This window comes from Nyctibius grandis, chromosome 9 (assembly GCF_013368605.1).
Source record: "Nyctibius grandis isolate bNycGra1 chromosome 9, bNycGra1.pri, whole genome shotgun sequence".
Classification (NCBI taxonomy): Eukaryota; Metazoa; Chordata; class Aves; order Nyctibiiformes; family Nyctibiidae; genus Nyctibius; species Nyctibius grandis.
This window is the reverse complement of record NC_090666.1, coordinates 16,272,057-16,286,069: the sequence shown is the minus strand read 5'-3', so window position 1 is coordinate 16,286,069 and position 14,013 is coordinate 16,272,057. Positions and strand designations below refer to the sequence as shown.

Sequence of the window (14,013 nt, the reverse complement as noted above, 5' to 3'; positions counted from 1 at the left end):
ATCTTCCCTGTCCAACCCCAGGTTGAAAGACTGTAGACAATCAAAAATTAGTTATAGCAAATGATTTTACAGATAAACCAAGGAACCATCTTTATTCTACCAGTTTCCTGTGCTGTATTCCTTAAGCTTTGTCACCTCTCTGTTCTGTATCATATAATCTAAAGTCAGTCTGAAAAAGATGTGTTCTAAATATTCTTTTACTTTGTTATCAAGCCATTTCCAGTAAATTAATTTGTTTTTCTTTTGTCTAAGTTTACTACTTTGAAATTAAGCATCGCTGTGACTTTCAGCAGAAAACAGAATACCAGTCTAGTTACAGAAAGGAACAGAGTATCATTAGGATAAAATAATAGTTTATAGCTTTGCACGCATACTGTTATGTAGAATCATGAACTATAGCTCTAGGGTCAAATGCAGAATACTCTGTTCAATGGAGAACTGTTAAGGAGAAATTTTTTCTGCCATTACAACAAGCACTGAGGGACTGCATAAGCACTCTCTCCCCTTCTTCCTCTTCTTTGTGTTGTCATTTTCTGTTGTTTTCATGATAGCACAGAGATCAGGTCTAAAGTAACCCTTGCTACTATTTTCTGGAGTATTTGCTACAGTTACACTTGGCCATAGAGGAGTGAAATGACCCATCACTGTCCCGCTGTTACCTTAAGCTGAGAGTTATCTTGGGTTCAGTAGGAAGCTGGTGTGTAGCAGTATCACTTGGAGACTGTGGGGGACATTCTGCCTTTGAGTTTTATCCAGCCAGGTTTCTTAGGGGTGTAGAAGAGGCATGCTCATTACTAGCTCTCTAGAGAAAGCAACTGATCTATTCTGATGTTTCTACACATGGGAGAGATTCAGAGCTGTGTTCCTTCTTGCCATCTCTGAGATGCTGCGTTTGAACATGGCAGAGCAGAGGCAGTATGTGAATTGAATTGTGACACTTCTGTCCTCTTGAGCCCTCTGGACTTAATGCTGGAGGAATGCTGTTAGCACTCTTCCCACCAGCACGCACGCACACTGTCTTCCTTTGTAACCTGGCATTTGACAGTTTCAGTGATCAGCCTGGGTGAATAAGCATTAGGACTATAGGGTTAAGAGTGACACAGTGCACCTTTGTATTAATTAGGCTGTTTGCTACTCCTCTCTTTGGTACTGTGTTTGAAGAGGTATTATAATAATAATAATCCTCAACACATTTCTGTCTGCCTTTGGAAGCCTATATCTAGGAATTCTTATTTGAAAATTCTTCTAGTGCACATTTTCTCTTCTCTACATGCTAATTATTTCTGTGTTTCAAATCAAAGCTCATGCTTGCTAATGGTGGCCATTTTCCAGGTTTTAAAACACACTGACAGTCTTTCTGTTGTTTACATTACACTGTCCAAGTGCCTAGTGACACGGAGACAAAAGCAACCTCAAATCTCTCCCCTCCCTGCACATCTTACAATGTGAGTGTGTAGTTCAAGGCAGCTTTCAGTAAGAAGGAGTATGATCACCTTTGTATTTTTTTTTCAAATGAGCCATTTCAGGCAGTGAGATAGATTGTTTGCATTTGTCATCCAGACATTAGCAAAACCATATAATTAAAATATATGTACTTCCCTCTCCTCTCCCTTCCCCCTCTCCTCCCACCCTGCTTAAGCAGTCCTTGAAATTTCGGAAGCATTTGGCTTACATGTTTCTACAGAACAGCGCATATTGAAATTTGTTTTCCTTTCATCTCTTTCCCAATAAAAGCAGCCGCTCAGCTTATCCCTTTAGCTTCCTCAGAACTTCCTTTCAGAATTCCCGATCTATTACAGCACATTCGCATACCAGAAACAAGATGCCTTTTCATGCTGTCAACCTTTTTTCATCTGAAATGTAAATTAATTCTTGCTGGTACGCTTTGACAGAGATCAAAGTAGGGGTATTAACCTTATTGGGCCTTCTCTTCATCAGAATCAGTTCCAAAGACTGCGAGGGTAGTGTTAGGAGGCCAGTCTTCACTGTTATCTATGGCCCTCCTCCAGGCAGTCCTCTGTCTACAAGTCAGCATTTCAAAGGCGCTGATTTCTTTTGTAAATGACCTTATCATTACTTTAAACTGTGTGAAAAATGATTTGCCTGAATAATTCTTGCAGGATTATCCTGCTCATTTTAATTGTGGGGGGACTTCATTCAGATTCCAGGATATTGTTTAAGTGGTTTTGACAGCAAGTGATCATAGCCTGATATAAAGGAGGAACACTGCTCCTGATTGGAAACCTCTTGACTTGTTCAGATTGTTCATTTCTTGCAAGTCAGTCTTTGAGGTAGGCTGCATTTGCATTTTAAAAATAAACAGATGCCTTTCAAATACATGAGCTGGTGGTCTGTAGATCTCTGTGGGCCCAGCAGTTCACTATCCATTGATGAAATGTTGGAAGAAAGAACAAACTTAGAAAAAAAACAACCCTCACAATATACATGAGGATACAATTCGTGAGTGTATAGTATTACATGAAAAAAAGTCATTGTTTCAGATGGGGGAAAACACCCTTGCTAGGAAACAAAATATTTGTAAATTTAAATTAGGTGGGGGGAAAAAAATTACCCTACTTCAGCATATGTACATTACAGGTTCTCAGAATATGCAGATGTTATTAGACTTATGGCTAAAATGGTACACAGGGTACACAAGGTCTTTCCTACTTCTTTCAGCCACACTTTCCCAAACTGTGAAGGTTAGAAAATGCTAATTTTTAAGTTAAAGACGAATTGTAAAGAATGATTTTGTGTGAAGTGTTTGAGTTAACAATACTTTGCACTTCTGAGTATTTGTTTGTATTTGGGATTTGTATTGTTTTGATTTATGTCTATGTGAAAGGAAAAATATTTTGTTAAAATAAAGAATTTTTTTAAATTATGTTGCAAGACTCACAGCTGGTTCAAATCAGTATATATCCACTGAATCATCTGACTGAAATGTTGCTGCACTGATTTACCTCACGTGCAAGTCTCATTTAATGTGTCCTTGTACTGGAATAATGCATTAATTAGAATTTAAAACAACAGATAATACAATCATAAAAGTACATTTTCTAGTTATGATAGCATATATTTCCATGCAGTGTGACTGTTGTCCCAAAGGACTTACGGGAGGATTTTAATCTGGTTATTTCATTTGTGAACTGACATTGCCAAAATGCCAAATGAGTGGTGCACGCGATTCACTTAGATCCGAGGTGACATCACTGAATTCATTTTAATTAGGCCCGTGTTAGCCATCTGGAATATACTGTGCAGCTCTGGTCAGGACTGAGTTTAACTGTGCTTCCAGAGGTGAAAGGCAAATGACTAATCCATTGAGCCACCATCTCCTCCTCCAACACGTGCTCACACACTCACCATATGTCACATTGTATTGGAAAATTCCTTATCAAGAACTCAAGATTTGGGCTCTTTTTTTTTTTAAATAAAAAGTGATGGATGTTCAGAAGGAAACCAGATGAAGCATCCCTTTGAAAATTGCTTTCTTTCTGTAATATCTGCCCATGCAGTGTTGCTCACTATTTATGTATCTCTAACGTGTGCTTCTGGCAACATTTACTCCATTATAATAAAAAAACAGAGTGCCTGGGAACAGCTGTAATTTACTATTTTACATTTGTAATAAATGTAAGATTTTAATAAAAGTGTTACCTTTGGGATTTTCAACAGCAAAGATTTAATATTGGCTTCAATAGCAGACAACAAAGTATTTCTTGAAAACTCTATATTTATACATCTATTTATATCACTATGTACATGTGGGTGTACATGTATTTGGCTAATACTGTTGTATAGATCTAATAATTACATGAGTAAAATGTTCCAAAAATTTCTAAGCATGTATATTTTTAAATTTTCTTGCAAATAACAACCACTAAGTAGCAGATCCAGTTTTACTTTTTTATAGCATTAATTTTCTTCCTTTTAACTACATTGTCAGTGTAAGAACCATTGAAAAGATGTGTGTGTTTCTCTTAATGCAGCTGAACTGACTCATTGAATTACCTTGATTTCACATCCAGGGTAAATCAGACTGGTTTGTTCAGGCTGCACGGCTTTGGTTAACTTTAGTCTTCCATCTCTTTGCATTCTGTACTAGCTTAGGGCATCCTGTAATTCTTCACTTTTAGTATATGTCTCTAGTAACCATTAAAAGCCTACTGCTCATGTGCAGGGAACATGTTAGGAAAGTGAGAAGGCCTTAGGGTTTTGAAGTATGAGGTCCTATATTGTATATATTCTGCCCCCATCTCTGAGCTAAGCTCAGTCAATGTGAATACATCTGCATTTCCTCTTGGTTTTCTCTCCTGTTTCTGAGGAGATGAAAAGGAGACTATTCTTACTGGATTTCACGCCCTTGCTAAAATCAGGAGGGGACAACAACGTACGTTGTCCAACAATACGCTGGAAAACCTATTCCTTTCCCTTGCTGATACAGTTTCACAGTCATCGTCACTTTTTTCTTTGACTAAGTCTCAAGATCAGAGACTGTAATGCATGGTAATTAAAAACCGTATGTCCAAGTGGTGATGTGCATCAGTGACACCAGTCCTGATGGCAGCCTTGGTGAGGCTTCCTAATAGTCACTGCTTATTACTGATAATTACTGCTTGTACATGAGAGCTCGTGACTTGCTTTCTTGTAATGCTTCTGCCAGAGAACTTAAGAGTTGGGTTTTTTTCTGCTATTAAACAGGCATCACCCAATATCCATCCAGAGCGAGAGGTGAAAGAGGGGAGGTATTCATGGGACCCAGCAAAGGATGTGACTCTCCATCCCTTTTACTGTTCATTAGAATTAATTTGGCATGGAACGAAGAATCAGATTTGTGGGCTCCAAATCCTCTCAGATGTTGTTAGTTAAGCTACTGAATGCTCTTTTAACTAGGCAAATTAAGAAAGTGATACACTGTGTGTAGCAAATCAACTTCTGATTACAAACTACCACGATATCTTCTCTTCAGCAATCACGAGCTTTCATTTCCGAGTTGCTGCTGTTTTAGATTATATTATAACTTAAAAATGTGTTTGTGTAGAAAATATCTGCTTATCATGATTTTTTAGAACTGAGAATGAATCCTTCTGCTGTTTAAAATACTACTTCATATCCCTTCTTTATACTACTTGTATAGACCTGTGATTGTTTAGCTTTGATCTTTCTACATTGTGCTTCACAATTCAGTCTGTAACTGTATATTTCCTGTGGGAATCAGGGGGAAAATGCTTGGACTTTTCATATCTGGAATTGTGCAACGTTGTGTGTAATGTATATGCCTTGGTACTTAAACCTTAAAATAAAGGGTTTTAATTGCAAGACACTAAATTTCAGACTCCCTGAGGTAAATATATTCTTGGTTTGCTAGGTGCTGGAGCTGACAGAAAACTGGCTTTGTGTGAGAATTTATCAGTACAAGAAGTAAAAATTCATGTCCTAAATTGTGGCACATGAAACATTTAACACTGAGTTACTAACAGAAGTGCTAAAATTAAGTTTGGTTCCGATGTTGCTTTTCAGATCCTGTCATCTTTGGCTATGTAAAGATCAGAGTTAAAGATACTGTTGCTTGAAAGTTTGGAATATAGACTGGATAAGGTGAAAATGAGGTGACAGCTGGTAATCATTCTTCTTCAATGATGCGGTGATTGTTCATGGAGCAGTAGCAACATGAGTCTGCTAATTTCACACTCTTTGAGCCAAGTGCTTAGTGTCAAAACCAGCACCAGTCAGTAATGCAAATTGCTGTGATGGAGCAGCTTCCCAGCCTCTCAGACTCCCCCAGTAGAATTCTCTGCATATGCATTTCTTTTGAAACATTATAGATCCAGTTAATAAATGTTGAAAAGATGCAGTCCTACTAATCCTCAATGAAGCTTTTGAGAGAGAGACAAGTTTGTTTATCCTGCTACTTCAGTTACCCCATGAGTCAAAGGGAAAGTAGGAAAAGTACAGTCATTTACCTGTCAGATTCAAGGTATTCTAGAAGAATGTTAGAAAACAGCTTGCAGAAAGGTTAAGTTGAAGAGGAGTTGATTTTGAAGATACATATGAAAACAAAAGACAGGGTAAATGTTTATTATTAAATCAGATATAGCAGGTTATATGTAGTGAACAAGGGAAAGACCAAAATGGTTATACTGACGTTAATAAGAGTCTCTGGGAAAAAGAAAAATAATTTAAAAAAATAAAATCACAGTAGGTATCAAGGTTAATTTTATGGACACACTCACACATGCAGAGAACTACTGAAAGTTGAGAAATTACTAAGGATAAAACTGAAATTTATCTTATTAGTTCATTTGTTTCAATGCTGATTTATCTTTACAGTAGTCCATGGACTGACTGATACTCAGCATGTTTCAGCTGCAGAGAGGTGGCTGCTGGCCAGCTGTCTCTGCTGCCAATATCAGAGTAGGCTCCTTGTCTGGTCAGTAGGGGATAGTTAAGGATTGGAAGCCTGATTGCATGGGGCAAGTGAATACTTGCCTCATCTCTGCCAGACAGGCAGACTTTTCCAGTCTGATTATTAAGGGCAGAAAGTTCCCCAGCCTCATGATACCTGAGCTCTGTATTTGGTACAACACCTCAGCAGGCCCAGCTTCTGTCATGCCTTCTGTAAAGTGAATGATTATTTATTTTAGTAACCTCTCATTAAAAGGCAATTTTTGCTGCTTCTTACTCTTGGAAACCTCAGTAGCACTGAAATGCTTACATTGTTACGGTGTATTGCATACCACAGCTTGAACTGTTCAGATGGTTTTTAATTTTCTTATATTGCACAAATAAGTGCAACACCACATATTTTTGTGGAGGTAGGTGGCTGAAAAGAAGACCATTAACACTATACAGGAATTAAAATAGAAAAGAAGGGATTAGTTACAGCCCTTTCCTAAGGGAAAGAGCAGATGCAATCAAGGTAGCTCCATTTTGTTTCCTCCACTATCTTTTCATTAAACAAAAAAAAAATATTAATGGGGAGCTAAATTTGTAAGAGTAGTTGAATGGAAGAAAAGGGAAATCAATCAATTATCTCATAATTTGGTAATAGTTGAGGGACTGCAAATTCTACAGGGTCTTTATTCTCTGTTCTGCAGGTAATGCCTACTTCTAGTGTTTTCATAAAATCAGAGGCATGAGATAACTTGTTAATCTTCTGATCAACTTCTCTATTCTCAATTTATTCTGTATTCTATATTTATTCTACCCCCTGATTTCCCTTTGTAATCTACAACATTATGTTGACCCTGATCATACATGAGGCTGCCCTAGACCCCATTTCTGTGCCTATCCACTGTAAAATTTAACCCTGCACTCAGGAACTCCAATGAGAGCGCTTTTCTCCTCCTCCTTTGGGTAATTAGTCCCCAGACTGACTCTGCTTTTGCACATGTTCAGTGTGCTTAAAAGCTTTTCCTGGACAGGGAATTTTCTTTCCTGAAAATCATAGTATTTCCTGATCTTAGCTCCAATTTTCTTTTACATATTGTCTCACTGTTTAAGTTGCAGTCCTGCTAGACTAATAAACAGCTTCTTTTCCTTCACAACCCTCAGCCTTCTTATTCAGCAACTTCTTGTTGTACACTTCAACTATGGTATTGATACTGTACTTACTTTCTTTGTTTTTCAGCCCTTTCTCCCCTTTTATCAAGGTATTTCTACTTAAAATAGTGTTTGAAATAAACCCTACAAGAAATAAAATTTTAAAATTTGTGGGTTTAAGTGTACATTGCAATACTTGTTAGTCTTTTGTCTTAAGTGCAGTATGTATCACTATCTGTGGTTTATGCTGGAGCTTTATTACTAACTGCTCACAGGTGTCAAGAATTTAAGCAAATTCATGTCAGATAAAACTATAGAAGTAAGTAAGTTATTTAGGTACCCAAATCCAGAGACAGTCCATGGAAATAAAGGACATAGATATCTTCAAAATCTTATTCATTGCCATTTTCTTTGCCGTTTCATTTCACTGCATGCTTCCTACTTCATTTAGTATTTCTAGTGATAGTTTTGTTCTGCTCTTTTTTTAATGAATGGTATGAATTCCAATCTCTCTAGATTTTTTCCTGATTATTTGTATAAGAGGTATTTTAAATGTTTTATTAATAGGAGGAGACATTATTAATTTTTCTAGTTCTAATGGAATATATCTATCCCTGGCTCCCCACCTCCCTATCCCACAATAAAAGCAGGTAAATCTTCTGATTCTGTAAAATTCTGACTAGCTCAAATCATGGGAGCTGTGATTAAAGAAAGTGTTTTGGGAGTGATTTTCTACTATGTATTTTAATACATTCTAAGCCGGATTCCTATTTAAATTAGATGTGTTCTAATTTTGAGGCCTTCCCAGTGGCCACTATAACAGTGAGAATGTAAGGCCCTGTGTAATTTCCAGCTGTTGTAAACATTGCAAACATTGGAGACACCCCTGTGAGGTGCTAAGTATTCTTTCTGTCCACTGGTTCAGCAAAAGGTGAGGGCATTCAGCTCTGCACTGCAGAGCCAGGTGCCAGTCTGCATTTCAGACTCTGCAGAATTTTTCTCTGATTCTTAACTTTGTTTTTTAGCTTTCAGGGGATATATTGTTCGTAAAAACTACCCAAGACTGAAAAACAGCACTGGCTGTGTAGCAGATCCTCAGCTTATGAGCAGCTGCTCTGCTTCTGATTTTGACTGTGAAGAGCACTGGTGAGTTGAATCCTTTGCTGTCTATAATCTAATAGAAGTCATTTTCCACACAATAAGATCTGAAAGGAGCAGGCATGTCATCATGATTCAGCCAGCTCTTAGGGAATCTGCCATTTTCTGAGGATGCGAACCTGTAGATTAGCCAGTCCCCCCCACCAGTTTAGTCATCTCAGCGTTCTCCCAGTTAGCCGAGTTAGATTTATTTTCGGTGCTGTTTGCCCTGGGTTGCTGTCCTGTTTCCGTGCATTTCTTGGAAGTACCCAGAATACCATAGCTTGCAGACAGGGTTGCAAGTGCTCAGCATTTCAGAATTGACTGCAATGCATGTTATTAAATTCTCAAGAGTAGAAAGTTACCCTTCTGCATCTGTAAAACTCTGTGCAGACTGGCAATGAGATAGGGAAAAGAGCTGTAAAAAGCAGATGGACAAGTCGCTGACAGAAAGCCTAGGAATACTGTAAACCATAATAATGGTGCCCTCCTCTCTGTAGAGGAAGGGTATTTTAACCTTCTTTTCCAATGGAGTCACTCCAGACAAATGTCCCCCTGGCCCTTCCTTGGGTATGAGAGGCAAGAGGGTTCTGTTACATCTTTAGCTGTTGTCAAAGTCTGTCTTTCCAACAGTGTTCTAGGAGAGGTTGCTGCATTTGCTGGATTAATCTCCTTGATTAGCAAGTTTCAGTGACTAAGAGTTATGAGATCTCTCCTGCTGTGGCATGGGCATGAGGACATCTCAGTTATTGTTCCAGTTCTTATTTCTGTTATTTTATATGCTGCCTATATAGCATATAAATGCAGGTTCTGTTACACCTCTTAACAGTTCTCTGAGGAAATCATTGACTTGTTTGACTGTAACTAGATGCTGTTATTCTGTTAAGAAGGTATTTTTAAAAAATAATCATTAACTTCCCCAAAATGGTATTTCTTTCTCTGTGTATGCTCATAACACTGAGTCATGTTAACTTCCATGCTAACTTCAGTTGATTTAGGTTGAATAATGTCTGCTAGATGCTCCAGTGCATTATTATAGGATTTTGTTCAGATGTAGCCACCTGCCTTCTTGTAGGTTAATAGAGCTCCAGAATCTCTCCCTTGCAGTGTTCTGTTTTCAGCAAGAAAAAGGTTCAGGCCATTGGACAAGGACTAAATAAATAAATAAATAAATGGTTTTTGTAATGATCTGCAGGGAAACGAATGAGCCCACTGCAATTTAGCATCATAGCTCTGTCTTTGGGTTGCCTCACTGCTCACTGAGGCAATGAATTTCCTAATTTATGATTCCCTTCATGTGCATGCAGCTCCCTCTGTCTCTTAAATACTTAAGGCGTGTGTATCTTGTGATCTCTTTAGAACTATTGATGATTCCATGGTCATTTGTTCTCCAGTCTGCACTGATGGTTAACAGCAAGAGCTAATAAGCTGTCTATTATCAGTTTTCTTTGGCATTCCAAATTATAATTATTTACAATGTAAATAAGCTTTTTTAAATCTTTTTAGTGATCTAGAGTTTTCACCTGTACTTGTTTGCAGGCACACAGCCTCTTTAAACTTTTTCCTTCATCTGTTTTGTGTATAGTTAGCCAGGAATGGTTTTCTCCTCTGTTTGTTTCTGGAATTCCTTGTTGCTCTCCAAACAAATGTATTTTTCTGAATTAGGCACAGCTTGCTTAATTGTACATCCCTTAAGACTCACAAAGATTTTACGGTTCAGTAGATGTTGAGGTGAATTTAGGCTCTATGAAGCACAAATATACAGACATTGAAAGATATTCAGCTGCCAAATATTAGACATTTAAATCAATGTCTAAATGCCTTTAAATATCTGGCCTGAAGGTGCCCATGTGAAATACATTGGCCATTCAGGTCTTGCACCCAGTCCTGATTGCTATGCACAATCAGCCAGATAAATAAATTGATACCTTCTTTTGCCTGGAGTTGCTAAACTGCCGTTACTGCTGGCAGTTCTCAAGTTTAACCCCAACATATATTGCAGATTATTTGCCTAATCCTGTAAATTTCTCAGCAGTGGCCTCAGGTTCCAGGGATTTCAGTGAGACTTGAAGATGTTCAGTATTTCACAGGTGATGTTCAGAATCTTAGGACTAAATCCATTAATTTACTTCCCATAAATCAAGCCTCACTTCTACATGTAGCTGTTACTGGGCTGTTGTGTTTTAAGCATATGGCTGTTCAGTCATACAGGAAACTTGTAGGAAACAGGAAGGCTGCTGAGTAGTAGTGTAGATGTTTAACACAGTAGCTGGTAATCTGTCCCTAGAGAAGACAGCCTCACTGTGGCCTCACACACCGTGGAATTAAAGTATAGAATAATAAAATATTCTTTTCATTTAATTTCCTTTCATTTCTCTTCATTTCTTTTATTTTAGTTTCATTTCTTTTCTAACTGGTAGTTTCGGAAAATGAAAAGTGAGCTTAAAGGTACTCAGGATCAGAAACCAAATCATATACAGTTCTGTTCTGTTGTATGCATAGGAATATAACTATACATTTAAATGTATGATAACCTGCTGCTTTTTCAAAGATCTGTTAAAAAAAGAAGTTACAGTATTATAATAGGTATAAAGCACTCAGTATTACTAAGTAATGAATTTCAAAGTGTTCAGAAGAAATGGGCACTGTAAAAAAATTGAATTCCTTTAAGGAAATTGAATCTCTGCACCTAGTTCACACTCTTCAGTCAGTGAATGCAGGACATAAACAAACTCAGGCTAATAAATGACATAGTATGCTAATTAGATGCACACATTAGTTCATTTAACATTTTATGTTAAATGTTTCCTGCATTTATATGCTTGACTTGAAAAACAGCATTAACTGTGTTCAAATGCAAAAATCTTTCCTGTGTGGAGCTGATGTCACAAGTAACTAAAGACACATTGAGAATTGGCAAATATCTCTGATAGGAATAGAAATAGGTGTAGGAAAATAGTGTAAACGATAGCAGGGATGTGGCTTTGTCTCAATGAAGAAATGTTTTTTCATTCAGTTCCATAGAGCTGTGGAGTTGTCTGTGGCTCCTTCTACTGAAAAAGGATCATGGGATTAATTGTACACCTTGGAGACTGACACTAAGTCTGAATTCCCCCTGAAAACCCAGTCTGTGTATGCGACACTTGCCGAACCTTTTCTTGACATCATCAGCCACTGAGAGGAACCTGCAGGCCTGAGTGGTGTGAAGGAACCAAATCACAATCAAACTCTTTCTCAAAGTAGCTCATTCAAAACTTTAAAAGGGCAGAGTTATTTTAAAGAGCCAAATGTGGTCAAGACCAATTCAAGTGAGGAAAGTGAAAACCTTTCAGAGCTCTTTTTACAACCCTGCTGAATAGCACATTTACCCTTCTGCAGAGAGCTGTAGAGTCAGCAGAGAAGGGAGGAGTGTGACAGGGTCTCCCCTCTCACAAGGCCAGCACGGACACCAGCCTCACCTCGTGTCTGCCTCCTTTTTACAATTCGTCATCACAGGAAATCAAAGATGCTGCATCTGGCAATGGCATAGCTACAATTTCAAGTTCGTATTAGGGGTCTCTTGAGCTAATCTGTGGAGGAGAGAGCAGTAATTTTGTAAAACGTCCTGTGATTTTTAACTTGTTAGACTGAAAGATCTCTAGTGAATATATTTTCGATAAATGTTCTTGTTCTTAGCAGGATAATCTACAATTCAGTGACTAAGGACCTTAATCTATGCTACGTTGTTCATATTCTTGTTCGGATAGAGCTGTCATCCTCAAAGATCTTTAAATCCCTTTAGAATCTTGTAACCTGCATGTTCTACCATCTTCTTATCCATTTCCCTCCCAAATGAAAATTGTGTTAAATAATACTGATCTGATACTTACCATGGAAAATACTTCCTATATCGTTCTTTTTTCCTCTAGCTCACTGAACCATAGCTCATTAACTGCTAAATATCACAATATAAATTAGCTATATACGTAAACGATCAGTGGCCTTATACTATGTAGTACAGCAGAAAGTGGTGTTTCCACATAGTGACTTTGTTACACATCAGTTATGTCTATATCTATAACTGTGTGTCAGTAAGTATCCCTTGCTCCTTTGTTTCCTTATGGAGCTCTGTGTATTAAGGATGCATGTTAGAAGATACCTGATGTCAACAGGAGTTCACACTCTTGAGTCCAATTCATTGTGATTTTTCTCCTTACATCTTTCTCTTTTTAGCTAGTTGATATCATGTTCACGCTTTGGTCAGCATAGCTTCTCAGAAACCATTCATTCTAGTAAAACTCTTGACATTCACATGAGACTTAGGCAATCAAGATTGGATAATAAGCCTGAACAAAACTACGCTGGAATACCATCTTAGGTGTTTGGAAAGTTATAGACAAGGAATAAATATCAGCATTTCTCTGTTCTACAGAGAAGTATGCATCTGAAAGTTGAGTTCCAGAAATGGGTCTATTTCTGCTCATTAATGGGTTGACTGATGAAACAGAATCTGATTACTAAATTTGTATCAGTACTAAGTGAGTGATATTTACAAGGGTTTAAGAGGACAGGATTAGAATTAGAAACAGAGGTACATGGACGGTAATGAACCACAAAATGAAAGTCAGTCAGTAATGGCACCCTGCTCCAAAGTTTATATTGGGTAGTAGCATTGACGATACATACTACCTCACATGTGCATCATAACATTTTCTCATCACTGTCAAGGCCTCAGTTAGTGTAGACACCACACTTAAAGAAAATGAGCAAGTCCCTCAGCAACAAAAATTATCACATCTCTGTAAAACATGATAAGGGGAGATCTCTAAGGGAGGGTACATGTGGTATCATTTCTCCAATCATGAAAGGCTGATGTGAAGAGGAGAGGAACAAACTGTTCTCCATTGAGAATCGGGTGAGAAATAATGGGCTTGCATTGCAGCACAGGAGAGTTAGGTTAGACATTAAGAAAAGCTCACTGATGGTAAGCTGAGTTAAGCCCTGTGTAGGTTACCTTGGGAAGTTTTGACATCTCTATCACTAGTTTTAAAAATCAGCTTAGATAAACTTATGACAAAAAAAATGAGTAGGTAAAGCTGATTTTTCTCTGAAAATGGGGATGGCTTAGATGATTTGCCAAGGTTCTTTTTATGATTTATAAATACAGAGTGACTTCTTGAAATGTAACATCCCTGTGCCGGTGGGTTTGGCATTGCAAGTCAGACACTTTTATAGCATCTTAGTGCTGGCAGCAATTGCTGCATCAGTGTAGGGAGGAAGTATAAAAAGTGCTCTAGAGGAATTCTCTTTGGGTCAGCTTTACTTGCAACAGCGCTGTTGCTGTGCCTGAAA

The 14,013-nt window shown here is 37.9% G+C and overlaps 1 protein-coding gene across 1 annotated transcript in view; it reads left to right on the top strand.

Moving 5' to 3' along the window:
• MYO3B (myosin IIIB) overlaps nucleotides 1–14,013 on the top strand; it is a 195,586-nt gene that overhangs the window by 134,226 nt on the left and 47,347 nt on the right. The window contains exon 30 of the mRNA XM_068408068.1: nucleotides 8,571–8,691. Within this exon, the coding sequence (XP_068264169.1) occupies nucleotides 8,571–8,691 (121 nt within the window). The remainder of the gene's footprint in view (nucleotides 1–8,570; nucleotides 8,692–14,013) is intronic.